The 25,851-nt window shown below is 40.9% G+C and overlaps 1 protein-coding gene and 1 long non-coding RNA gene across 6 annotated transcripts in view; one reads left to right on the top strand and one right to left on the bottom strand.

Annotated features, from left to right (window-relative positions):
• The first annotated feature begins 1,143 nt into the window (after positions 1-1,143).
• FAM216B (family with sequence similarity 216 member B) lies at positions 1,144-25,364 on the top strand. 5 transcript variants are annotated; one of them, XM_042926833.1, is made up of 5 exons: positions 17,436-17,520; positions 19,069-19,181; positions 21,908-22,028; positions 23,747-23,820; positions 24,549-25,364. In XM_042926833.1, exons 2-5 carry the CDS (start codon positions 19,083-19,085, stop codon positions 24,624-24,626), a joined length of 372 nt encoding a protein of 123 aa, XP_042782767.1. In that variant the 5' UTR covers positions 17,436-17,520; positions 19,069-19,082; the 3' UTR covers positions 24,627-25,364. The 5 variants fall into 5 exon arrangements, with proteins under 5 accessions (XP_042782657.1, XP_042782767.1, XP_042782717.1 ...); XM_042926783.1 differs by having other exon boundaries at positions 23,747-23,964; XM_042926723.1 differs by lacking the exon at positions 17,436-17,520 and adding an exon at positions 1,144-1,190 and having other exon boundaries at positions 19,075-19,181; positions 23,747-25,364.
• LOC122212903 overlaps positions 12,048-25,851 on the bottom strand; it is an 89,324-nt gene continuing 75,520 nt past the window's right edge. Inside the window, exon 5 of the long non-coding RNA XR_006199363.1 lies at positions 12,048-13,437. This is a non-coding gene — a long non-coding RNA (uncharacterized LOC122212903). The remainder of the gene's footprint in view (positions 13,438-25,851) is intronic.

The raw sequence follows: 25,851 nt of genomic DNA, 5'->3' as shown, positions 1-25,851 counted from the left end.
TAAATTAGAAGACTGTAATGCTCATTCCCTTCCCAGCCCACGGTTCCCTGTGTGCTTTCTCTCAACCGTGCCAAGATACACATTTTTCTCGTTCCCTAGCCCACTCGGAAGATGTGATTTGGAGTGGCACTAAACAAACGACTGTGATTCCAGCACTCAGGCCTGGGAGCACTCAGTCCTGGGAGCACAGGTCTAGAGGGGAGTACCTAGAGGGATGTGGCCTGGTCCAAGATCATCCCTGCCTGGAATGGCTCTGGAGAGGTCATCTCTACTCCCTATTTCTGGTTTACTGGGGTCGGTGGGGGGCCCAGCTCAGCATGGACTATACCGTCAGTCTGTTGGGAGCAGAGTGGCCCGAATCCACCCCCATTAAGGCTGACCTGAGGTTGAGTAAGTTCTCATGGAGAAGGAAGGCCCTGGCTGAGGGCCATACACAGACCTCTTCTTCGATCCCAAGGCCCAGTTGGAGCCATTTCCTTAAGACATGGCTTCAGAGAAGATCAATGGCCTAGAGTGTGGAAGTAATCACCCCGGGGGGCCTCAGAAAGAAAAGATTGCTGAACTAAAGGTAGATGCCTCAGCCAAAGGCATCCTGAGTAAGAGCAAACCAGAGATGTTCTAAGGCAAGTGTTTGCAAACTCAGGCTTGTGGGCCATACTGAGTCTACTGCCTGCTTTTTTGAGCTAGGATTAATTTTCACTTTTTTAAACAGTTTTGAAAAACATTAAAAGAATAACAATATTTTGTGAGACATGAAAACTGTATGAAACTCGAATATCAGCACCCATAAGTAAGATTTTATTAGAACACAGTTGTGCTCATTCGTTTACGTACTGTCTGTGGCCGCTTTCATGTTATAATAGCAGAGCTGAATGGCCGCAACAGAGACCATAAGGCTCGCCAAGTCTGAATTATTTCCTCTCTGGCACTTTACAGAAAAAGTTTGCTGACCTGTGCTCTAGGCCTGTAGCTTTCAAACGCTGGTGTACATTAGAAATCACCGAGAGGGCTTGTTAAAACATCACAAGCCCTGTCTCCAGAGTTTCTGCTTCAGTAGGTCTGAGGTAGAATCTAAAACTGCATTTCTAATAAATTCCCAGGAGCTGCTGGTGCTGCCGGCCCATCGTGCACGCTTCGAGAACCAGCGTCCAAGAGACACAGGGACTGTGACGGTCCACGGGATGGAGAAGGTAAAAAGAAGACGAGAGGGAACACCCGTAGGACAGTAGGTTCCAGGGGAATAGTCAAGCTGGAAAGGTAGGTAAGGGGATTTTCCAGGGAATGAACATGTACTTGAGTATCCTCAGCAGGCACACACATGAAAACAGCAGATGGTGAGAAAAACTTGAGATCTACAGCTTTAATGGAAAAAGGGATGCTGCTTTGATGAAAAAAGTGTGGGCGGAAGGAGTTGAATTCCCTTCAAGCTCTTGCTTCACCTGGCTTTTAACCATCTCCGTCTCTCTCCCAGTGATATGAAAGGGCTGATTAGGGAAGGACCCACTTGCAACATGAAGAAGTTGGTCCTGAACCCATCAGGGTAAGGTTATTTACATCCCTTCAAAATTCCTTACGCCTCTCCCTAAACAAGACCAGTTATTCCTTTTGGTCACTTACTGCTGCATAGAAAATCATCCCGAAACTTCTGGCTTAAGGTTTTTTTTTTTTGCCCAGGATTCGGTAACTGGGCAGGGTTCAGCTGGGCAGCTCCCCTGTTGGTCCTTTCAGTGGCTGCTTGGCTACACTGAGTCACTAGGTCTAGAAGGATGCTGGATAGCTGGGATCTCAGGACGTCTCTCTCTTTGCATGACCTCTCTCCGTGGCTTCTCCAGGTGGTCTCTCCAGCAGAGCTCCCAGACTTCTTACATGGTGGCTTAGGGCTCTGGAGAGCCCAAAAGTAGAAGCTGTCAGACATTCTTAAGGGTTAGGCACAGAACTGGCTCATTGTCACTTTCACGGTGGCCACATTTTATTGGCCACATTTTATTGGTATTGTGAGTCACAGGCCAATCCAGATTCCAGGGGAGAGTACCCCCCCAAGGTGTGAACCCTGGAAGCAAGCTTCATTGGAGGCCACCAATATAACAGATTAGAGAAGCATTTGTTTGGGAAAGATTTCCGCAAAACAAAAGGAAAGTAGGTAAATGGGAATAGATGGCTGTGTGGGGACAAAGCCAGGATTAGTGGAAATTTGGGGGGTGATAACTTAGGACTGAAAGCACTGGAAGTTCTTCAAGAGCATTAACAGATGTTTTCCTTTTTTATTTTTTAATTGCACCCACACAAGTTCTAGAACAGCATACTTCCTGCTTTGACTAAATTCACACAGTTACTGGCAATTATCTTAATTGCACATTCATGGAAACCTTACCAAAGAGGTGAAATAAGATTACCTTGAAGCTATGTAATTAGTGAGGGTTTTTTGTCTGTTGTTTTCTTCTTAACATAAGCACATTGGTGCATCTCTTTCTGAATGTTCTAAAAACATCTGCATGTTGGCAAGGTCTGTATTAGGGACAAGATACGACTTGAAACAATCACTTTCCTTCTAGCATCTCCTCATTCTTTTTTTTGCATATTTATTCATTTGTTTGTCTATAATATAAAAAAGGGTTTATTCAATACACATTGTACCTTGTATTTTCATTTAATGATTCTGTCCATATGAACATATACAACTCTATATTCTTCTTTTTGATGGTTACATAGTAATTTATTATATTATTTAGCTAATCTCCAATTGCTGGACCCAGGAGAATTAAGAACATATGTTCACACAAAAATTTGTACATGAATATTCATAGCAGCGTTATTCATAATAGACAAAGTGGAAACAACAGTAATGACCATTAACTGGTGAATGGATAAACAAAATGTGGCTTTGGGAAATTATTCAGCCACAAAAAAAGGAATAAAGTACTGCTACAACATAGATGAAACTTCAGAACATTATGCTAAGCGAAGGAAGCCAGACACAAGACTACGTATTATTCCACTTATATGGAAAGCAAATCCATAGTGACAGAGAGAAGATCAGCATTCCTTCATTCTTGGAATGTTCTTTCTCAGCTTCTGTGGTACTCTTCTCTTCTGGGTCTCCTTGCTACCTCTCTAATTCTGTTTCAAGTATATCACATCCCCACTACTCCTTAAACACCATGATCCTTGGAGATCTCTGAATTTTCTCACCCACATGCTCATTCTTGCACACGGCTCACAACTGCTGGAACAAATTTGCTGACATCGTAACTTCCAGATTCATTCCTTCAGCCTCTACCTCCTTCTGAGCTCTAGACCCTCTTGCCATTTTCCTACTGAATATTTCTTTCTGGATGTTTCTCCTCAACACAGAACTCATCACTTCCCAAACCACGCCTTTATGCTTTTCTATGTGCTGTCTCTTCCATGAGAAATGTCCTTCCCAACTTCTTTGTCTTGTGAACTCTTATTCATTTTTCAAGATTTAGCTTAAATTTTTCCCTCCTTCATAAAGGCCTCATGGGCTACGTGGTTTAGATAATCAGCTGCTGTCTGTGTTCCCAAACACTTTACATAAGGCTTTTGTACATTCATCACATTGCATTTAGTCATTTTGTCTGATTGATTTCCTCCAAGGCTGTCATTTTGTCTTGCTTTTTTTTTTCTTTTTTTAATCCAGCAGGTAGTACAGTTGCAGACAATGAGTGTTCTTTGTTGAATGTGAGAAGATAATAGTCATAACAGCTAACACTTCTGTTGTGCTAACTGGATACCAGGCACTGTTTGGAGTATTTTATTGGAATTAAATCACAGAAGCCCCACATAAACCCTTTGTGGCAGGCACATTATTATACCCATTTTTTTTTGTATAGATAAACTGAGATTAAGAGAGTTTAAGTAGCTTTCCCAAGGTCATACGGCTACCAACGGCAGAGCTGGGATTAGACCTTGCAATGAACTCTATGTTCTTAATCATTATGGCATATGGATACCAAGGTATTCCATTTCCCTCTCCCAAGCCTTCAAAATTCCCAGACGAGTATTAGTCTCATGTGAGTTCCCTCACAAACATTTATTGAGAGCCTCTGCTGTCTCTGTGCCAGGCACAGAGATAGATATTAAGGATAAATCAGTGAGCCAGAAATAAACCCTGCCTTCTTCAGGCAGAACTTCAGAACAAAGACTTTTCTACTTTTCACATTTATCAATAGATCACCCAAAGTCTGTCTGTCACTTAACTTCTCTTTAAATAAGAACTGATCTGTGAACCCTGCCTACATTAGACAGGGTTCTCCAGAGGAGCAGAACCGAGTGTGTGTGTACAGAGAGAGAGAGAGAGAGAGAGAGAGAGAGAGAGAGAGAGAGAGAAAGACAGACGGATTTTAAGGAACAGGTTCAAGCAATTATGGGTGCTGGCAGGTCTGAAATTGGTAGGGCAGGCTGACAGGCTGGAAATTTGGCTAACAGTTGATGTTGCATTCTTGAGTCCCAAACCCACAGGGTCTGAAAACTCAGGCAAGGTTTCTATACTGCAGTCTTGAGGCAAAATTCCTTCTTCAGGAAACCTCAGCCTTTGTAAGGCTTTCAGCTGATTGGAAGAGCCCACCAACATCATGGAGGATAATCTGCTTTGCTTAAAGTCTACTGACTGTAAATGTTAATCACTTCTAAAAAATACCTTCATAGCAATATCTACACTAGTATTTGACTAAATTACTGGGCACCAAACCCCAGCCAAGTTGACACTTGAAATTAACTATCTCATTGCCCGTAGACAGATGCCCAAGGTTGCAAGGGAAAGTCTCAGAAGCAGTGAATATATGACCTCCAATTAAGGAAAAGTTTTGTTAACTTACAGGCTATTTTGTATGCCATGGTCTAAATTTACTAGGGACATGCTTAAAGCTGCCTGATATTTTTTTTTTCCCTTTCTTAAACATCCCATGCCGTCTTTATCCATTGTCCCCCAAAACTTTTTCCTAGGATCAACAGTTGCATCTGCCATTCCAGGTCCTGGAAGGTCCTTCCTGTTTCTCATTAAAAACAACATGTCTTCCTCATGAAAAGCATTAATCAAGACACCTGTCCTCCACCATGTTTTGGGGGACTCTTCTCATTTAGCTTCAGGCTTCCGAGATGCCCCACAATTCATAAAATTATGGAACTTTAGAACTTGAAGGGAAACCTAGTGGGCAAAATCGTCAATTTTTCTCATTTTACCAATGAACAGACTGCATGCAGTGACTTTGCTGACCCTGAGGTGACTCCAGGACGAGAATTCAGCTCCACTTTTGCTAGCCTCAGGAATTTTTAGGTCTGATAGAAGAGAACCACTGCACATGGAAGGAAAGCTAGCCTTAGGAGCCAGGAGATGATATCCTGGATATAGTGAACTTAGATGAACCCTTGTTCCTCTCTGAGCCTCAGCTTCTTCATTTGTTAAATGGCTTAAGTCAGTGCTTCTCAAATTTTAACCCTCACACAAATCACCTGAGGATCTTATGAGAACACAGATTCTGATTCAATAGGTCTGGAGTGGGGCCTGAGATTTGTATTTCTTCCAGATGATGCCAATGCTGCTAGCCATGGACCATCTTTTGAGTAGAAGGGTGTATGATCTGTAACCACAATTTGTGCCCCCAAATCCTATGATTTGGTGACTCTATGATAGGGATGGCAATGTCAAAGGTAAAATGAGCAGCAGGGGGTATCACATTTTACCTACACTTCTCTGTACATTCTTTTTCACAGCACTTTTCTTCTAGCATTACCACATATTCTGGTTTGCCTAAGAAAGTCAAACCTTGGCTTATGCCTGTTTTCCAAGTGTAGCGATTAACAGAGACCCTTTCACTCCCCAAAGTGTCCCAGTTGGGACAATAAGTTAGATGGTTACCCATCTTTTAGGTTTCTTTCACTCATTATCTATGTTCGCAGAATATGAGATAAATTAGATTTCCATAGTTTGCATATTTCAAACCAAAGAAAAAGTTCTATCCCAGACCGTTTTCCTACACTGTGTTTCAGAACTCCTTGGTTTGTGAATTCCTGTTTTCTTTCCTTACAAACAGCACACTCAGTGCAGGGACTTCTGGCAAGCGCCTTTTGCATTCAGCCCGCCCAAGATGTGGGACCCTGGGAAAAACACTGCTGGATGTTTGTCTTGTGGTGAGTCGCAGCAAAGCTCACTCAGAAGATTAAAAACTAAATGGAAAAATACCTCGTGGGTGATTTTCCCACTTCCTGTTCTCACAGGATCAATGTCTGAGTGTACAGTTCCCAAGTTCACGGGAAGCTCGTGGAGCGAGCTTCTACGCCCACGTCACTAAAGGCATTCCTCAAGGAACTGCATAGAAAGGCCTCCAGCCCCAAACTACAAATCCACCACCTACCTTGTATCTTCAGAGGATCCCATTCAAGGGAATATATTCCTAGAGGCTTCAAAATTAGCTCTTAGTTGCCACCTTTTATAATTAGCGAGTGGCTTTTACTCTTTATTCATTCACTTAATAAATATTTGCTAAGTGTTTACTATGTGTCAAGAAAGCATTTGTTGACAGCTGAAATGAAGAATTGGGACATAGCATTAGTCTGTCGATCTTAGTCCCTGACTGAAAGAAGGTGAGAGAGGTGGGGAGAAGCGTTCATGGAAAATTGGAGGGGTAATAAACGTAATGCTCCTTTTCTACAACTGATTCAGAACATACGAGCTTTTGTGTAAGCAAGGGATTAAATGAAATTAATTGTAATAAATTTCAATCACAAAGGTTAACTGACTGCTCACCTCCTTCAAGTCTTTGCTTAAAGGATGTTGGTTCACTGAGCAACCTTGGCCAATTTGTTTAAAATTGCAACTCATCCCCCAACCCAGAATTCCGCATCTCTGCTTTCCTTTGCATTTTCCACTACGCTCATCTTATAACCCATGACATAATTCACCTGTTTATGAAGCTTATCGTCTTTCTTGCTCCATTAGATGTTTGCTTTATAAATTTGTTAAATAAATATCCCAGACCTGTAAAAATGGTGCCAGACAGGCAAAATTCTAGGATGAGCTAAAACTTGAAAAAAGTGTCAGAACAACAGAAAGTGATTTTTAAACAATAAGAGGCAGGGCACCGGTGTGGCTCGGTTGGTTGAGTGTCCTACTCTTGATTTCGGTTCAGGTCATGATGCTAGGGTTGTGGGATCGAGCCCCACATAAGGCTCTGCATTGAGAGTGGAGCCTGCTTGGGATTCATTCTTTCTCTCTCTCTCTCCCCTACCTACTTCCCTCCCTCTCCCTTTGCTCCTCTCCCCTGCTTGTGTACTCTCTAAAAAAAAATTTTTTTTAAAAAAGAAACAATAAGAGGCAAGAATAAGAACAAGATGAGCACACAGAGGGTTAGGGAATGTTGAGTACAATTCAACAGATGACAGCAAAATTATTCCACTCCAATTTTGCTCCTGCCTTGCCCAATAAGAAAAAGAAAATTAAAACTTGACTGGTAGGACTGAGCCAATGATATAAAGAGGGAATTACAATTCAGAACATGCATTTTGTATGTGCTCACAACGCCAGACCCAGCTGTCTGGTGTTCCAGGCACTAAAGGCACTTTTGATCAACTTCAGAAACACTATAGGCACTCTTGGAAAACAGAAAATGTAGGAGAAATTTTAGAAGTATCCTAATTTTCAAATGGGAGTAAGAATGGACTACACATCATACATGCATAGTATGGCGCACGTTTTCCATACCTAAATTGAGTAAAACAAGGCCCAGCACTAAGTTGTTACATGCTACAATAGAGACATCATCTGGGCTGACCTAAAGTCATTCATAAGTATTTTTTGGATTCTTGGACTCAGTAGTTCATTGAACTATGAATTCCCCTAGCATGTACCAACCTAAAGATCACAGCTCACTTTCTTACTCATAGCAACATAATCCGAGATTTTGTCAAGGACTTTGTGGAAGTCACAACACAATTTGTGTATGGCTTTGCTCTAATTAAGTAACGACCCTAACCAAAAGGAAATGAGGTTAGCACAACATGACCTGGTCCTGGTGATCACTCACTGGCTCTGAGTGGCCATTGTCTTATTTTGTAAATGCTCATAAATTAGGTGTTTGCTATTAAAGTCTAGATTTTGCTAAGAACCAACATCACGGACACATGATTTTCAGATTATGCAAACATTTGGCAGTAACTACTATAAAAGACAACATAATGCAAAGTCAAAATTAGTTTGACAGGATTGAATGCAAGTGTAAAATTACTAAGATTTATTAGGGTTAAAAATAACAAACTATCAATTTTATTATTATAGGAAGAGGATGACCATCCTTGGAAAGTTATCTTTGATAGTTGATTATAAATTTAATATGATGCCACATGCTAACCCACATGTGGCTTCTAAGGGTATCAACACTCTCTAGGGAAGTTTAAAGAGGAGCACAACATCTAGATCATAGGAAGTAAGTAGGCTCATCAGGGTTGGCTCTGGTCACTTACATGGTGTCTGGCTCAAGGGAAATGTTTTGAAAGGCCATTGACAAGCCAAGGTAGTCCATAAGAGCCCAGTTAGAGTTATAGGGGAGGTTTAAAGCACCACTCATCAATCAGGGAAATACAAATCAAAATCACAATGAGATACCACCTCACACCTGTCAGAATAGCTAAAATTAACAACTCAGGAAACAACAGATGTTGGTGGGGATGCAGAGAAAGGGGAACACTTTTGCACGGTTGGTGGGAATGCAAACGGGAGCAGCCACTCTGTAAAACAGTGTGGAGGTTCCTCAAAAAATTAAAAATAGAGCAACCCTATGACCCAGCGATAGCACTACTAGGAATTTACCCAAGGGATACAAGAGTGCTGATGCATAGGGGCACTTGTACCCCAATGTTTATAGCAGGAAAGAGCCTAACTGGCCAGCAACTGATGAATGGATAAAGAAGATGTGGTTTATATATACAATGGAATACTACTTGGCAATGAGAAAGAATGAAATCTGGCCATTTGCAGCAACGTGGATGGAACTGGAGGGTTTTATGCTAAGTGAAATAAGTCAGTCAGATAAAGACAGATATCATATGATTTCACTCATGTGGAATTTAAGAAACCCAACAGATGAACACAGGGGAAGGGAAGGAAAAATAAGATAAAAACAGAGAGGGAGGCAACCATAAGAGTCTCTTAAATATAGAGAACAAACTGAGGCTTGCTGAAGGGGTGTTGGGTGACAGGATGGGCTAAATGGGTGACGGGCATTAAGGAGGACACTGCTGGGAGGAGCACTGGGTGTTATATGTGAGTGATGAATCACTGGGCTCTGCTCCTGAAACCAATACTACACTGTTAACTAACTTGAATTTAAATAAATATATATACAATATATAATATATATAATATACAATATATATAATATATATTATAATATATAATATGTATTATAATATATAAATATATATAATATATAAATGTATAAATGTATTTATATATTATATATATTTAAATATATTTATATATTATATATATTTATTTATATATAATACATAATATATATAATATATATTATAACATATTATAATATATATATACATATATATATATATTTTTTTAAGGAAAGCACATGGAGACTGGCTCTAACTAGCTATGACCTAGAAACTTGTGAATTTCTGCCTTATCAGGTGTCCTAGTGTGGTGAAGATGAAGAAGGGTGCTGGGCCCAAGTGGCAAGGCAGAGGGAAGGGGCTACAAATGGATTTTCTGTACAGGAAGCACAAAAGGGGAGCGTACATTGGTGGCAAAAGAAAGCAGGAAGGATGACCTCATGCAAAAAAGGAAGGGTCAGTCTTTTTCCATTCCTCCCTCTGTCGAGGTGATGCAGGTATAAGCAGTAATGTAGACAGTAAGAGCCACCAGTGCAGAGGCAGCATGGCATAGTGGTCAGCCGGGCACAGTCTGGAACCAGCCCACCTGAGTTTAGATCCTGGCACTTCCACTTAATAGCTTGTATAAACGACTGAGCTGTTAAGATTCTTTGTGCCTCAGATTTCTCGTCTATCAAATAGGACTTAATAGTACTTAGCTTGTGGGGTTTATGTGAGGATTAAACAAGATAATATATGTAAACTTCTTAGACTCACGCATGACACAGAGGCAACACACAAGTTTCCCGTGGATCGAGCGCTTGCTGCATCTCAAGCATTATTGGCTCATTTCATGCTCAGAGCAACCCTTAAGTATGCAGGAACTGCTCAAATAGGCTTCCTCCAGATGAGGAAGCCAAAGTTTTGAGAGGTTGAGAAACCTGTCCAAAGGTACACAGGCAGAATATTATAGAATCATCCTGCAAAACTCAGGTTTTTCTGCTAAAAGCATCTGAGATTTTAACCTCAGGGTTTTACTGTCCCTAATTTGAGCTCAAAATAATCAGGGAGCACAGCTCACAACTGTGAACAAGCCGCCACACCGCAGATGACAATATTAGCCGTGGGGTTTCGAAAGGGCTGCAGATGATGGCCACAAAGTCCAATCTCCAACACCAGGAGAGGCGGGCTAGAGTTTTGAGAGCTGTGTCCACGATTGAGGAGGGGTGCTGGAAAGAAGGAGGAGCAACAGCTGTAAGATGAGACATCGGCTTCACCAGGTGAGGTGTTTAGAACTGGATCACTAGATTTGAAGGCGGTAACACAAGAAAGAGAAGACAGGATGGAAAGCCCTCTCTTATTACCTGCGAGGTGGCAGGGGGGAAGGCTGTGTTGCATGCAGCTTCTCTTCTCTGGGGTTCATACTGCATATCGCATAACTGATAAAGGGTTAAAGGACCAAAACAAAAGATACAAAGGCAGAAGACCCAGCAAAAGTGGGAAAGAAGGGAAACAGTAACAAGCCTGATGGGGAATTCTCCACAAAATGGATTTCAGTCTACTACACCTGCGATCTGGGCTGCAAGGAATTTTCCACAGTCATTAACAGAGATTCCAAGAAACACATTTTTGTGGAAGATCTCTGATCATATTTTTGTAGCATCCCCTGATTTTCTAATGGCACTCCCAGTTGTACTGTGTACTTACCAGTGTGGGTACATTCCCAAACCCGTTTGTGTTATTGCTCTTGTTATTGGAATGGCATGCTTTAATTAAATATTACATAGGCTTATGACAAGAGTAATGAGCCAGCTATTAGTCCTGATTGTTTTGGTTAAGAGTTCTTCTTCCACATCGGACTACCTGGGGACCTTCTGAAAAATGGAACTACCATAAGCTTACACATATAATAAAAGGAATTGTTAAAGAAACTATTTTTAACCTGGAGAGGCAATGACTTAGACAATGATTGATTTCATACATATAAAGGACTATCCTGTTTGAGGATAATTTTCTTCCAGGAGACTCCGCGTAGAATGTTCTAGAAATAGCTCTTAAATAAATAGAACAAAATGTGGTAAAGGCAACATAGTACAATAGAAAGAATAAAGCCCTAGTGCCAGGCAAACCTGGGTGTAAATCTTGGGTCCCCCTTGTATGATAATATAAATTGTCAAGTAACTTCCCAAAGCCTCAATTTTTTCCTCCATACAACTATAAAATAATAATAGTAACAATTATCTTTATTATTATCCATACAACTATAAAATTATAATAATCATGTTATTATTAAGTTCCTAGCACAGTTTGTGGCATTTATTAGACATATAATAAATGGTAGTTCCTTTCCTCATCTTTGTCCCTGTCCCTGGAGGTATGAAACAGAAAAAGATAATTATCTACTTAGACACTCTACATCTTTTACCTAATAGTTTAAGATGTGGATAGAACTACAAAAATTCCTTTCAGATCAAGGCAGACACTGTTGACACTGTTTCTTCCCCATTTAAAAGCCATTTACTCTTTCTTCCTGGATAACAGCCTTCCACATCTGACATTGGATAAATATCCTTTAGCTTCTGGGAAAGTCAGCCCTGCCCCCGGGCTAGGAGTTGGCCTAAATCCAGTCCTTTCATGGAAGATCAAATTACCTTTAAGTAAACATTCACTCCTTCCCATGACCTCCTAGAGAAGAGTATCCCTTCCTGCCCCATTGACTTTGGACTTGGAACGTCTCAGAACTAGAGTGTGTCAATTCCAAGCCAAAGATTACCTCTCAGGGCGCTTCTGCCCAGAGGAGATTCGCTGTGGGTAGCCCAGGTCTCTAAGAAGGAGAGATACATGCCTGAGCTCAGGTGCCAGTTCTGCCACTTCCTGGCCGTGGGAACATGGGCAGGTTAGGTAACCTCTCTTCCACTCCATTTCCTCAGAAGCCAAAGGGAGCTAGTCATCATGAATGCCTCACAGTATGTTATGAGGCTTACATGGGTTAATGTTACAAAGGTGCCTGGAATGGTACACAGTGAGCCACCGTTACATAAGAACTGGCCAAATTTGTGGCTTCAGTCAAAGCACAGAACGTTGAAGCTTATGGAAAGAAGGATGGACTGTATCAGGAAGGGCCAGGCAGGCAATGGGGGAGCTGGGATGTTCTGGCTCATATATGGCCTTTGGAATTATAGAATTATAGTGTCAGCGACCCAGTATAATGTGTAAATACCCTTTACAGCGTTTTCATCAAGGGAGTTTATTTTTAAGACATCTGGAATGGGGAGCTCATTCTCTCCTGAGGTGGTTTCTTACACCAGAAATTTATATCCTGGCAGGCTTCTAGTTACGGATCCTAATTTTTTTCTTTTTGGGGTAAGACTTACAAAGTAAGTCTAATCTCAAACGCGTGATCCCTTCAAATACTTTGTGACGCATTATTGCCCACCGCGCCCCCTTGTGCCATAGGCCTTTTCCAGATTCAATAGCTCTTAATGCATGTGTCAGCTTATCCTATGACGAAGCACCTCTAGTTTAGCCACACGGCCCAGTTTGCCTATGTCCCTTGTCTGCACACACTGAAGCACAAAAAGCACACCAGGGCAGTCCCAGTCTCTGCCTTGTTTTAGATAATATACTTCTGTTGATACACACTCATGAATCCCTCCGGCGGCCTCATTAACTCATGATGCATTAACTCCTGTGCCTGAACTGCTACTAAGCATCACATTTTCTTTCTGTATTTGTCCAATTAGAAATGAAACTCTGATGCAGAATATTGTTTTTATTACTACTGCATTTCGTCCTATTAGATGCAGTCCATCACTTTAACTTGTCGAGATCTTTTCGTCATCTGCCATCTGCCATGTTTTCCATCCCACCTAGATCTTCATCATCTGAGAACTTAATAAGCTGGTGAAACTGTGGAACAGATCAGAGCGTGCCACCAAAAACCCATCCAGATTGTCATGAACTCATTAATTAGCACACTTGAGTATAAAATTTTTAACAGGTTTCAAATTGTACTTATCTGTCCATGAAGGTTGCACAAGGCACCTTGTCAACGGCAGAAATACCAGGTCTACAACATCTAAGAGTCCCAGAACCGTCTCCCTGTTAACAAGAACAACAACAAAAAGCAATGACATTGCTTGAAAACATAGCTGTCAGTACTGATCTTTTAAATGTTTATAAAGTTGTTTTGCCAATCTGTTGCCAAGCAGTAGATGGTATTTTTATTCAGTCCACTTTTTAGAAAATTAGAATACATCTGGAAAGTGTTTTCACGGACAAGGACCTAAGCTTTAAACCTCTAAGTGCTGTGAATGCAGAAACGCCTAGGCAGGTTTGAGAACTGATGGGAATGGCCTGCTTGTGTGAAACCTTCCCAGGAGACTGATTAGAAGATGGATGACTTGGTATCCTAAGACTAATATCCTGCTCCAGAATTATGACCATAAGACTTTGTGAATCTGAAGCCTCCCCTTATTCAACAAAGCAATATTGCAGATGGGAACAGAACACACCCAAGGAGACAGAGTTTCCTATTATAGCAATGCGTGTGTTGCTCAAATTCCCTTTTATTTCCAAAGGCCAAGGGGAGAAACCATAGACCGCAGGTAACCATGGGTTTGAATCCTGGTTCTCCTGCTTAATAACTATGTCATAACTATGTCTATTTTTAGAGGACCATTGCTAGTCCCTAATGAAAAAGAGTTTCTTGCAAATTCTTACAATTAAAAAAAAAAATCAAGGTCTGGAATCTAGAATTATCTACAAGCTCCCAGGACACCTGTTCTAGTTTCTTTTGACATCATACCTCTTCGTTCCATAGCATTTATTTGGGATTATAGAGTCAAAATTAAATCCACAGACCATTTTGTTCTTGAGTTATATTCTATTTTAGATTTTTTCAGTACTTTTTGAATCTGTTTTCCCAAAGTCCTTAGCACATATATGACCATATCCAGCTTTTCATTTCCTGATAATCACTGCATTTAAGTGTTCAAAGTAGTTATTACTCATTGAAAGTGGCTTTTATAGACCAAACTGGGACTTTTAAGGGTTCTAGTTTTTGAGACCAGACCCCCCTAAGGTGTTGGTATGTGTGAGAGCTTTGGTTTTGAGTTTTGGAGAAGTGGGAATTTTCTGCGAAGAGATCAGAGGGAAGAAAAACAAGATAGTAGAGGAATAATTGACACCCATTCCAACCCCCACCAAGCAAGATTACACCCAACGGGCTATGTAGTCCTACGAGAAAGAGAGTCTAACAAAGTCTGTGTAAGACTCTTGTGTAGAAACATCCAAAAGTCCAGGTGATATACAGCAGCTCTGAATGGGGACAGGGACAGTCCCTTCATTTCATGATGGTGCACTGAGGCCCTCTGAGGGCTTGGGGTAGCACAAGGAGGATATCTGTGCCTGTGCCTAGCATAACTATTTCCCTGGAGAGCTCTGCAGCTAAGAGGATCCTGGAAATGATGGAAAGGAGCAAAAGCAGAAATATATGAACAGATAATTTCTCCTTGGGTTCATGGTTTTCCAGGGAAATACCTATCTCAATGAAATAGAGTTAAGCTTTGCCTCTTGTTCTAGAAGATTGGATTCTTTGAATTAGGATTAGGATTGGATTCTTTGATTAGGATTCTTTGAATTAACCTCATCTTGGATTCTAATCATGGGTCCCTCTTCCTTCCTCACTTGGTAATGACCATGAGATCATATTTACCCTACTATTCTATGAAAACACTTTATTATTCTATTATTCTATGAAAACACATGTTCTAAGGACGGTTATATAGATATACCACTGTCTTACTCCATTGTTTTACCAATGTTTCAGCTCTGAGAGAGCATGCATATTTTCTACCAATAGTCAACACTGTATTCCTTATAGTAATTAGATTTTAAGTGTTTTTATTCTTTTTTTTTTTTTTGTAGTCAACTTTAATTCTTTTTGAAAAGTCTAGTCTTTGGAAAAATAATTTCTTTGATCAAAATTGATGATACGCATGGTTTCATCATTCTTAAATGTTAAATTACTGACCAAAACCTCCTGTTTCATTCCTTGACACTATGTACAGAGCTAGGTATTTTTTTTTTCTTTAAAAATTACAAACCTTAGTGGTAATAGGCAAGCATTGACTGTACATCTAAGTTCTTGAGCCTCCCACCTGACATCACAGAAACAAGAGGTACCTCTTAGATTTTCGCTGATGGTATCCCCACGTGTTGGCTCATGTCAACATCTCCCAGCTTTGCAGTTACCGTTCTATACCCTTCTCTTTATCATGGCAGTGGGAAGACTGCAAAATGCATTTTGCAGAGTCCCTTACCAGCTGGCATCCAATGGGGGACAGAAAATGGAAGGTGAGAGGAAAGGAGAAACTGCTTTCATGGCTTCTGCTTGCGTCTGTGGCAGTGGAAGCATCAGCAACCATGTCAGGGACAGTAGCAGCAGGGGCAGTGGTGGGGGTGATAGCCACTGTAACATCAGCATTTGGGACAGAGCAGGGAAGCAAGGGCACTGGTTGAGTGCCAGGTACTGAGGTGCTACTCAGGCGGTGTTCCAACGGAAACAGCCTGGATGGCACAGTGTTTATGGACTCTGGGGAAAATCATTTTCCCTTTTGTCCTCCAGCTCTAGGTGTGTTAGTGGTGGAGTGGAATTGCCTATCATTGCATGAGCGGGCCTTTCTTATTTTGCTCCTCTAACCCACTCCAATACTTTTTTTTTTTTTAATGTTAATTTATTTTTGAGAGAGACAGAGTGTGAATAGGGGAGGGGCAGAGAGAGAGGGAGACACAGAATCCGAAGCAGGCCCCAGGCTCTGAGCTGTCAGCACAGAGCCGGGCATGGGGCTCAAACCCACGAACCTGATCATGACCTGAGCCAAAGTCAGACGCTTAACCAACTGAGCCACCCAGGCGCCCCTCCAGTACTTTTGAAACAGATTCCTTACATTAAGCTCTTTGTCAAACACCTAGATCTGTTTCTGTTTTCCTGGCGGTGCAGGGACTGATGCACACTGCTATGAATCAGCCCGTGTGTGTAACAGTCAGCAGATGTGGTATACCCTGGAAGGCATTTCATCATATGCTGGGAAAACATTCAAGGAAGATTCAATTGGCAATGTCAACTCTGCATTCAATTGTTCTTTATCTCTCAGTAGAGAATCACCAAACTCTCAGATCCAATGAGAGGTTTGTGGTATCCACAGGCTTTTATAGACTCCTGTGTCTGCGATGTTTATTCCCCAGTCTTCAATAACTTAAATTATTGAAGAAAATGCGGACTTTCTGTGTCTGGTGAGTTCTTTCCTTCTTCTGTAAGCTACACAATTCATCACTCTCATCTTGATGAGATACTCCCTTTAGATACTTAAGAATTTTGAATTTGCGGTTTTCTTTTGGTATTTCTTCTTCCATTTTCCCTAGGAATTATTCATTTTTACAGATAATCTGGCATTCAGACGAAGGATTCAGAAGGAAAAAAGGAAGTCTGTAGTAATAATGCTACTCCAGAGGGAGGGGTAAGATTACTGTCATGAGTCAGGTTAAAATGCGAGGCTTATGCTGATGACATCAGTGTGGGCAAGATCCTTGTGCCACAGGTTTATTATCATCATACGCAGCCTCTAACCAAGATCCAAAATGAGAATATCTTACTCCTCCAAAAATTAAGAAAGGAGTACTGTCTTGAACAATTCCATAGGTTACCACAGTAAAATTCAAGCCCATAGGTCTATATCTAGGAACTGTTTCTTCCTCATTCTGAACAATGTGGGTGAGGGGACTGACTCCAAATCTGGGAAATATATAATGGCCCATTGCCCTGGTGGATTTCTTGACCTTTAATATTCAGCCTCTCTGTCTCCATGTACTTTCCTTTCTCATGTCTGCATATAATGCAGATGTAGTAGATTTAGAAGTTGACACTTGATTAGACACAAAATTTCAAAGGAAAAAGATAAATTGTGCAGTCGATTGTTGCCCAGAAGCAGGGAAAGGCATGCAGCCAAATATGTCACCCCCCCCGCCCCCAGCTCCTTGTTTCATCACATGACGTTGCCTAGATATCAGCTTATCAACAGACTGAATTTCGACTGCCACCATCCCATGAAGAAACAGACCTTGCAAGCAGACTACACTGAATAGGAGTAGCAGCTTTTAAAAGAGGGAAGTTTATAATACAGGGTAAGTCTTTGAAGCAAATCTTTTTGTTTCAGACAGAAGTTATTTGGTAGATTTTCCCTCCTTGAATTTTCCAAGCATTCTAGTCAAGCTTTATCAAGTATAGTCCACTTGACTAGGTAAGATGGATTTCCTTAGCAATAGCCCAAGAAAACACCCATGAATTGTTGCCACAAGAAAGATCGTCAGTCATTTCCTTATGCTAGTTGAGGAAAGAAGAAATCTTTCTAGCTTTGAAGAATATTTATGCTCTGCTCTGCAGATCTGGAAAATGGGAGGAGGGATACTGAGAAGATCTAAGTACAGGATAGAGTGTCAACTTTTATCACAGAGAATATTAAGAGTTATCTTGGTTAGTGTGGTTTCTGAAGTGCACATTGAGGGAAGGCAGTATTAAGTACAATATTTATAGTTTAATTTATAAGTTTATATCGTGGAAACAAGACACACAGAGATGTTGGCTGATGTTTTCCTAATAAATTTCTCTTCAGGAAGATCTGAGCCTCAGCTTCATGAATTCAGAAGCAGAGATTTATCACATGTTGAAATACTTCTTCAGCGTGTGTACATGTGGGTGCTTTTATGTATGCATGTGCATGAGCATATAATAAAGGAGAGAAGAGAGAGAAGGAACTGGCATGAAGGAGAGCTTTCTATAGCCATGATCTCAGTGAATCAAACAACCCGATGGGGGTAGGTGTTGGCAAGGGCAAAGGTATGAGCAGAGGAGACAACACTTAAGAGTTCTCACTCCATGCCTTGGCGACCCTATTCTAATATGTCTATTACTCCTTGATTATTAATTTTTTTATTATTGTACACATCTCAGATTCCAAACCTTAAACAATATGGAAAGGAAAAAAAAAAAGACTTACTCATAGTCTTTTTTGCGTCTCCTTCATTTTGTCAGGCAATTGGCAAGAAATACAGCTAAGTTTAATAGTTTCTTGGACAGTGCAGTGCCATAAAACTGCAAAATGTGCAAGAAACGGAGAAAAATGTAAAGGAATACTATACTGCCACTAAAAATTACAGGCTTTTTTAAGGGATATTCAATGAGCTGGGAAAGTGCACAACATATAGAGTATCATCCCCCTTTTCTAAAACCATACAAAATGTACACAGAAAAGAAAGAATAAAAGGAAATCAATCAAATGCCACCAACAGTTATGGACAGTTAGATCGTGGATAAATTTTCAAAAATGACATATACCGCTTTTAAAGTCAGATAAGGTAATAACTATTATTTAAAACTATAAGAAATAACTTGTGACAGGGAGTGGTTCCCCAGTCTACATGTTGCACACATAAGATGAAGCAGAAAGAAAAGTCCTTCCATAAATAGCAGGTGGGAATAGGGAAAAGTACAGAACTGAACAGTCTGGTGAGATCCAATTACTTGGAAACATGTGAGAAAACTTTGTATCCCTTGACATAAATAACATCTATTTATTTGCTTCTTTATTTACTTACTTGCTTACTTATTTACTTAGGTCCCAAAATAGACTGAACAAAATGCAATTTCATGCTATGCTTTGTTGTTCCCTGGAGGCACAGGATAAAGAATGGGAGAAAAACGGAAAAGACAGCAAAAACTTGGGAATGTTCCACGGATTCCTTGCATTCGCGTCCCTTCCTCTGCCTTGGAGACTTCTTTACTGAAGGTATAGCATATCATTCGCTAATGGAGAAAATTTGTAGGTCTCTTCTTCAAAGCTTGAGAACTTTTTCTCATGTCTTTGTTTACCCAGTATTAGGTAACATCGTGCCTGACATAGGCCCTCAGTGCATGTTGACGGCCTGTGTGGTAAATAAATGAGCCCTTGGATGATCCGATCCTATACCCAGCCCATTTTAGGAGCTCTGTGGACAGTCTTGTCTTCATTGCGAAAGCACTAATCGGTGGCGGGAAGCAACCATGTTATGGCTCCCTGCTAGAGAACGATGTTAGTGCCTTTCAGTCAAAGTTATTTAAAGCCATTCTCATAAATACTTTTTGCAAAAGTTAAGTTCTCTTCCATCGCCTCAAGGAAGGATAAGCAATAGGGTAAGAATATTAGGACTGTTATTTAGGAAGCTCAGATCCCTGCTAAGGAAAGGACATAGCATTCCGCCCCCCCCCCCCCCCGCCATGAAATAAAACAATAACTGCTAAGATTTTATCTTCTATAATGATTATTCCCATTGCCCTTTGGAGCTTTGCTTTTGAAACTGGCTTGCTATTTTCATATTATATTATTGTCTGTCATTTGAAAAAGCTTAATTAAGAATCGATTATCTTCTTCAAAGATATTATCTTTTAAAACATCTAATTCACAAACTGTAAAGTTGAAATGATGTCTCAAATTGAGAAATACTTGGCTTTGCTACCTTCACTCTGGACACATTTTCAATATCAAGCTTAAGGTCTCTAGACACCAGAAAATAAATTTGACACACAGGCTTCAACTCCATACCATTTTTTTTTAAGTTTATTTACTTATTTTTGAGAGAGAGAGAGAGAGAGAGAGAGAGAGCGAGCAGGGGAGGGGCAGAGAGAGGGAGAGAGAATTCAGCACTGTTGTTGGCACAGAGCTCATTGCAGGGCTCGAACTCATGAAGGGTGACATCGTGGCCTCAGCTGAAATCAAGAGTCAGACTCTTAACCCACTGAGCTACCCAGGCACGCCTCCACACCAAATTTCTAACAGATGAAAGTCACTTTACTTTTACATTTGATTAACTTAAATTTAGTTTTCATTACAATGGTTAACAACTTGGTTTGAAAATTCTGTCATTGTTTTGAATTTTTTAGCCTACGGTGAACTTCTTGTTCTTTGATTTTTCTAGAATGCCGATGCCACTATCTCAGTCTCCCCATCTACATACGATAAGCATTGATGATAGATGAGGTATATAATAGAAACTGTAGTCCCAGCCCTTCTTGCTCCTTGCTTGCCCTAGAGGTCAGCCTTCTAAATGCTCTCCCTACCAATGGTCTGTCTTCCCAGAAGCTCATTCTCCACAGCAGGGCCAGCTGCAAAATCTGGTCACATGAAAGGATGACATTTGGGGTTGGATAATTCTTTGTTACGAGGGACTGGGCGGCTGTCTCATGCACTGTGGGATGTTCAGCAGCACTCCTGGCTCCTACCTACTGACTGCCAGTACCATACATCCTCCCTTTCACCATTTATGACAACCAAAAATGTCTTTACACATTGTCAAATGTCCTCAATGGTCAAAATCACTCCCTTTGAGAATCACGGACCTAAATAAAGACCTTCAATGGCTCCTCATATAAAAGATAATCTTTAAACTTTTTTTAAGTATTACTTTTAAGATTTGAGTCGGAACATTACATCTATAAGGCTCTTATGACCTTCCCCTGCCTACCTCTAAGCCTTTCCCAGCTCAGACTCTATATTTTGCTTGAAGAAAAAAAAAAAAAGTCTGCTTCCCAATATATCCAGATATTTCGTGCCCCATTGGAAATCTGTACCCACTTTCTCCCACTAATTAGCCTTTCTTTTTCTTCCAGCACAGTGGTTCTCAAATTTTAGTGTGCTTGTGTCAGAATCACCCAGAGGGCTTGTTAAAACCCAGAGTTCTGGGTCCCACTCCCCAGAGTTTAGGCTTCTGTAGATCTAGGGTGGAGCCTGAGAATTTGCATTTCTAACAAATTCCCAGGTGATGCCAATGCCCTTTGAGAACCAGTATTCTGGTTCTTTGGGGGAATTTCTCCTCACCCTAAGACTCCGATGTTTTGGTCAACTCATTTAGAAAGCCTTGCACAGAGTTTATTTTCCTCCTCTGTTTTCATAGCACCTTTTAACTAATAATGCTGAACCTTTATCACATTACCCATCCACTCATCCAGCTATCTCCCCTGCTTACCGACAACTCTTGGTGGGAAGTTCTCTTGACCCCATTCAGAAGCCGGGTCTATGTCAGGCCCTGTGTAGATTCTCATGGCTTACCTTCTCCAACAAGGATCATAATAGATAAATAAAATTATAAGATGTTGGAAATCCTTAGATCTCTCTCAGCCCAATACCTTGACCTACTTACTTAACCTAGAATGTTTGCTTATCCATTTTTACTATCACACAGGCCAGTGGAAGTTGTTTAAATAAACTAGGGGAAGAAACTACCCAATTGTTGTTTTCCAACTGTTACATGTATGTATGTGTGTGTATATATATATACGTGTGTGTGTATACATACATATATATATATACACACAATTTGTATATATACACACACACATATACATAAAATTGTTATACATACATATGTATGTATACATATATATATCTTATTTCCAAAAGAAGTCAGCTTTGAATACATCACACTCGTAGTCCTAGAGAATTCCACCAACTCATCAAAATCACCTGCTCTGCTCCGACAGGACCTAACCCAAGGGCAGCAGCGCTATTTTTACAGCATCATGAGGATTTACAATTCCAGGCCCCAGTGGGAGGCCCTGCAGAACCGCTATATTCACAGCCTTCGGCACCAGCAGCTGCTTGGTGAGTTTTAACTACCTGACCCAAACCAGGCACCTTAGGGAGGGACTCGTGTGCTGCAGCCGGAAGTCAAGTTTCCAGATAAATAATTCAAGTAGAATGGCCTCCTCTGCCAGTGTGCTATTTTATAACATGGCTGGCAGGCCATGTTTAAAAATGATTATCCCTGACAATACTAAGCAAGGCTTTATGGGTAAATTAAGAGGGCTTCAAGAAATCAGAGTATGGATTGCCATAAAATGTCAACAACTGTCTGAGATTTACAGGCACTTGATCTAGTCGAGATGGCAATGGGCTTAGGCAGATGGTCTAGGCTCAAACCACAGGTCAGCCGCTTGCTGGATGTGCGAATTCAGAGGCTTGGTTTACTCACAACAATAACAGTTACATTTCGTGAGCATTTCCCACGCTAGAGACCTTGTGCTAGGAGCTCTACACGTATAATATGTAATATTATATATTATACATTTTCTCCCCAGTTCACAGCAGTGGGGAACTGCAGCTCAGACACGTTATACAACTTGCTCAAGTCGTAGAGTGAATATCAGGGCCATCGCCTGCACAGATCATGCATTTTCACGCCCATGCTCTGACATCTCTCTTCTTCTAGCAACCTCATGGGATTTTATGAAGCACAAATGAAATGATGGTTGCAAAAGATCTTCACAGACTTTAAGCAACCTTGTGAAAGATGTGACTGTCGTTGAGTCTCTTTTCTTCTAGCAAATGTCTTCGGTCTCCAGCTGGCCTCTGTCACTGGAAGAGCTTTCTTTTTCTAAGCAGCTCACTTAACATTAGCACATCAACCTGATATTGTTGTTCCTGCGTTTGCATAAAAGACACGGTTTTTGCAAATGGTTGAATAACAAGAACAGTAACAATAGGTATCTGTTATCAGGCCTTCCTATCTGCCAGGGACAGTTCTGAGCACTTTGCAAATGTTGTCTTACTTGAAACTCAGTCACCTCCATCCAAAGGTAGGTGCTTTTATAACCCACGTTTTGCAGAAAAGAAAATTGAGAGGTGAATAAGTTAAATCACTTGGCCAGGATCATGTGACCGGTAAGTGGCAGAGCTCGATGCAGCCTGCTCAGAATTGCCTGAAGTCTTGCAGAAGCATCATCTACTAGCTTTGTTCGTAGAGTAAAATTGCATAGAGGCCAAGGAAACCGAGCAGAGACATTCAGTGTTTAGTGCGCATAAGATCTACCTGCGTGAGCTATCAAAATGCAGATTTCCAGACCTAACTCTCTGAGTTTCTGATTAGGAAAGTCTTTGGCATAGAGCCAGAAATCTGAATTTTCAAAAAGCGTTATTAAATGTGGCCTCAGCCTGATGATTGTGTCGTGGGTGGTCTGCAGCCTACACTCTAAAAACACTGACAGAGATTCAATATATCAGTTTCTGGCTTGAGGAAAATTTTGAAAATGAAGATATGCAGGTCAGGCTCAGATGACTCATGGCCCAAGTCCCTCCCCAACTGATTTGTCATGTTGATCAATGACCATGTATTTTTTAACTTAACTGAATGAGCAATGCAAAAGAAGAGAAGTACACTGCCTGTCTTCAAAGATCCTACAACCTGGGTGTGTTAAACACAATGGTTTCTACCGTGCAGAGTAGAGGAAATTTTATGGATTCATAAACATTCGCAAGGTTGTTTGCTTATTTGTTTTGTAAGATTGTTGACTTTGAACTTTCTCTCATTTCTCTCCCCTTAGGCCACATTACTCAACAGGAAGCTTTGGCTTGTGCTGCTGTGCTTAGAGATTCAACCAAGAGAGCCTCAGCTAAGGTAGCTCCCCAAAGATCCATCTCCCAGAAGCCTTCAGCCATGACAAGAACAGGGCCGTCAGCACTACCTGTGGTTCAACGCAGGGCTAAAAGTGCAGGGCTTGGCTACCTCAGAAACTGAGGTTTTGCACACGCTCTGAAACAGGTGCTTTGCCCATGTACCCCGACATCTAGTGGGTGCTCAGTACCTATTTGGTGAATGAGAATGGGAAAAAAAAGTAACTTCTAACACAAACCCCATACCTAGGAATAATCTCTCTCCCACTCACATAAATTTTACCAGCAAGAACAAGTAGAAGGGTTTAAGAGCAGTGGAGCTAAACGTAAACAAGCCTTTTACTCCTCATATAATGTGTAGAGTGAAATGACTTCTGAAGCTTTCCAAATAAAAGCTGCCTTTGAATTAGAACCTTCCAGAGAAATCCCAAGAACCGTGAAAGGGAAAAGTCATCACAGGGCGCCGGGTGCCCGGTCCCTGGGTGACTGCTGAAGCCACCCACTGCAGATTCGGAAAATACACAAACCAGTACTGAGTTAACAGTGAGCACACGGGGTGGGTTTCCAGAGCCTATCATCTCAGCAGAAACTGGGCTGTGTATTTCCATATCCTCCTTCCTCTCTTCTTTCCCATCGAGCAGTAACATTTAATTTGGCCCCAAATCTTCTGGGTCTTGCCTGACTCAATCCCTTTGTGTCATCTTGAAACTTGGACTTATCACCTTGCCACAGCTGGGTTCATCTACGGAGCTGGAGTTGATCATGACACAGGCAAAAGAATTCGTGCACACATCTTTTCCTGGCAGCTGAAGAAACACTCTCAGCAGAACAAGAAAGAGCCCCCAAAGAACTGGTCTCAAGTCTAAGCTTTCCGTGGCCTCACTGGTTTTAAGCGAGCACCCAAGACCAGACAAATAAGCAAAACAAAACAAAACAAAAACAAAAAGGAGATAACAATGAATCAAAACAACATACAGTGGTACAGTGTTATATGCGTTACATTTAATTGTTATTTTCATCACTAGTGATTTTTTTTTTCTATGTGGAAAGTTAGACACCAGTGCTCACATAAAGTAAAAAATTTAAAAATGCCTTTACTTCATCTTTATGCTAAATGTTCAACCCCCCTCCCTCATTTAAATCAGCCAATGACTTTGTCATGCCTGTAAAAGGAGTTGCTTGAGATGGAATTATAGACTTGTCTGACGAGGGAAAGGCTGACAGTGATCTGGAAGGAAGATGCTGTACCATTAGAAGAAAGAAAAAAATAATCTCATCGATGATGATGATTATGTTCTCTCTGCAACCATTCGTAAAGAATAAAGAAGTTTCTTGACCTCTGCAAATCCTGGCCCTGACTCATGTACTCTATGTAGCTTTCCAGTTCTAAGTTAAGAATCATTAGATAGGCTTAAAAGAAGAAAAATAAATGAAACTATAATGAGCTATAGAGTAGCCCTCTTAAGGGACTGAAGTACGTGATAGATTTAACTTGACCTATACTAGCTTTCCCACTGCTTCCAAAATGGGCCTTTTATCCCGATGAACTTCTTGCATGCACTTTTTAAAATTGAAGTATGGTTGACGCACAACGTTACATTAGTTTCAGGTGTACAACATAGTGATTCAACAACTCTAAGTGTTATGTTATGCATGCACTTTTATCTTAGACTTTTTTTTTTTTTTTGATGGGCATGAATATTTGCTGTGTAAGCCTTTGCTAGTGATGCAGAATATTAAGGAGGCCACTTAGGATTCTGAGCAGCATCCCTTGCGTCAAAAATCTCAGAAGCACCTTGTTTCCAATAGAGGCTTCTAAGAGCTAATTGGTAAGTGAATGTCACAGGCCCATAAAAAAAAAGGACAAATCTAAGTCAGTGGAGAAGGTCCCACTTGCTGGCTCTCCCTTCTGAGAAAATAATGCCCTCCCAGTTGAGCCCCACCCCAAAGGCCTATGAGGAATATGACCGATTATGGAGCTAGATGAAAGGCGCTCATTGAGAGAATCCTGAGAAAGACAGACAAAGGGGAACAG

The sequence above is a fragment of the Panthera leo genome, chromosome A1 (genome assembly GCF_018350215.1).
Source record: "Panthera leo isolate Ple1 chromosome A1, P.leo_Ple1_pat1.1, whole genome shotgun sequence".
In the NCBI taxonomy this organism is placed as follows: Eukaryota; Metazoa; Chordata; class Mammalia; order Carnivora; family Felidae; genus Panthera; species Panthera leo.
The sequence above is the reverse complement of the archived record's forward strand: the minus strand, read 5'-3'. Positions and strand labels throughout refer to the sequence as shown.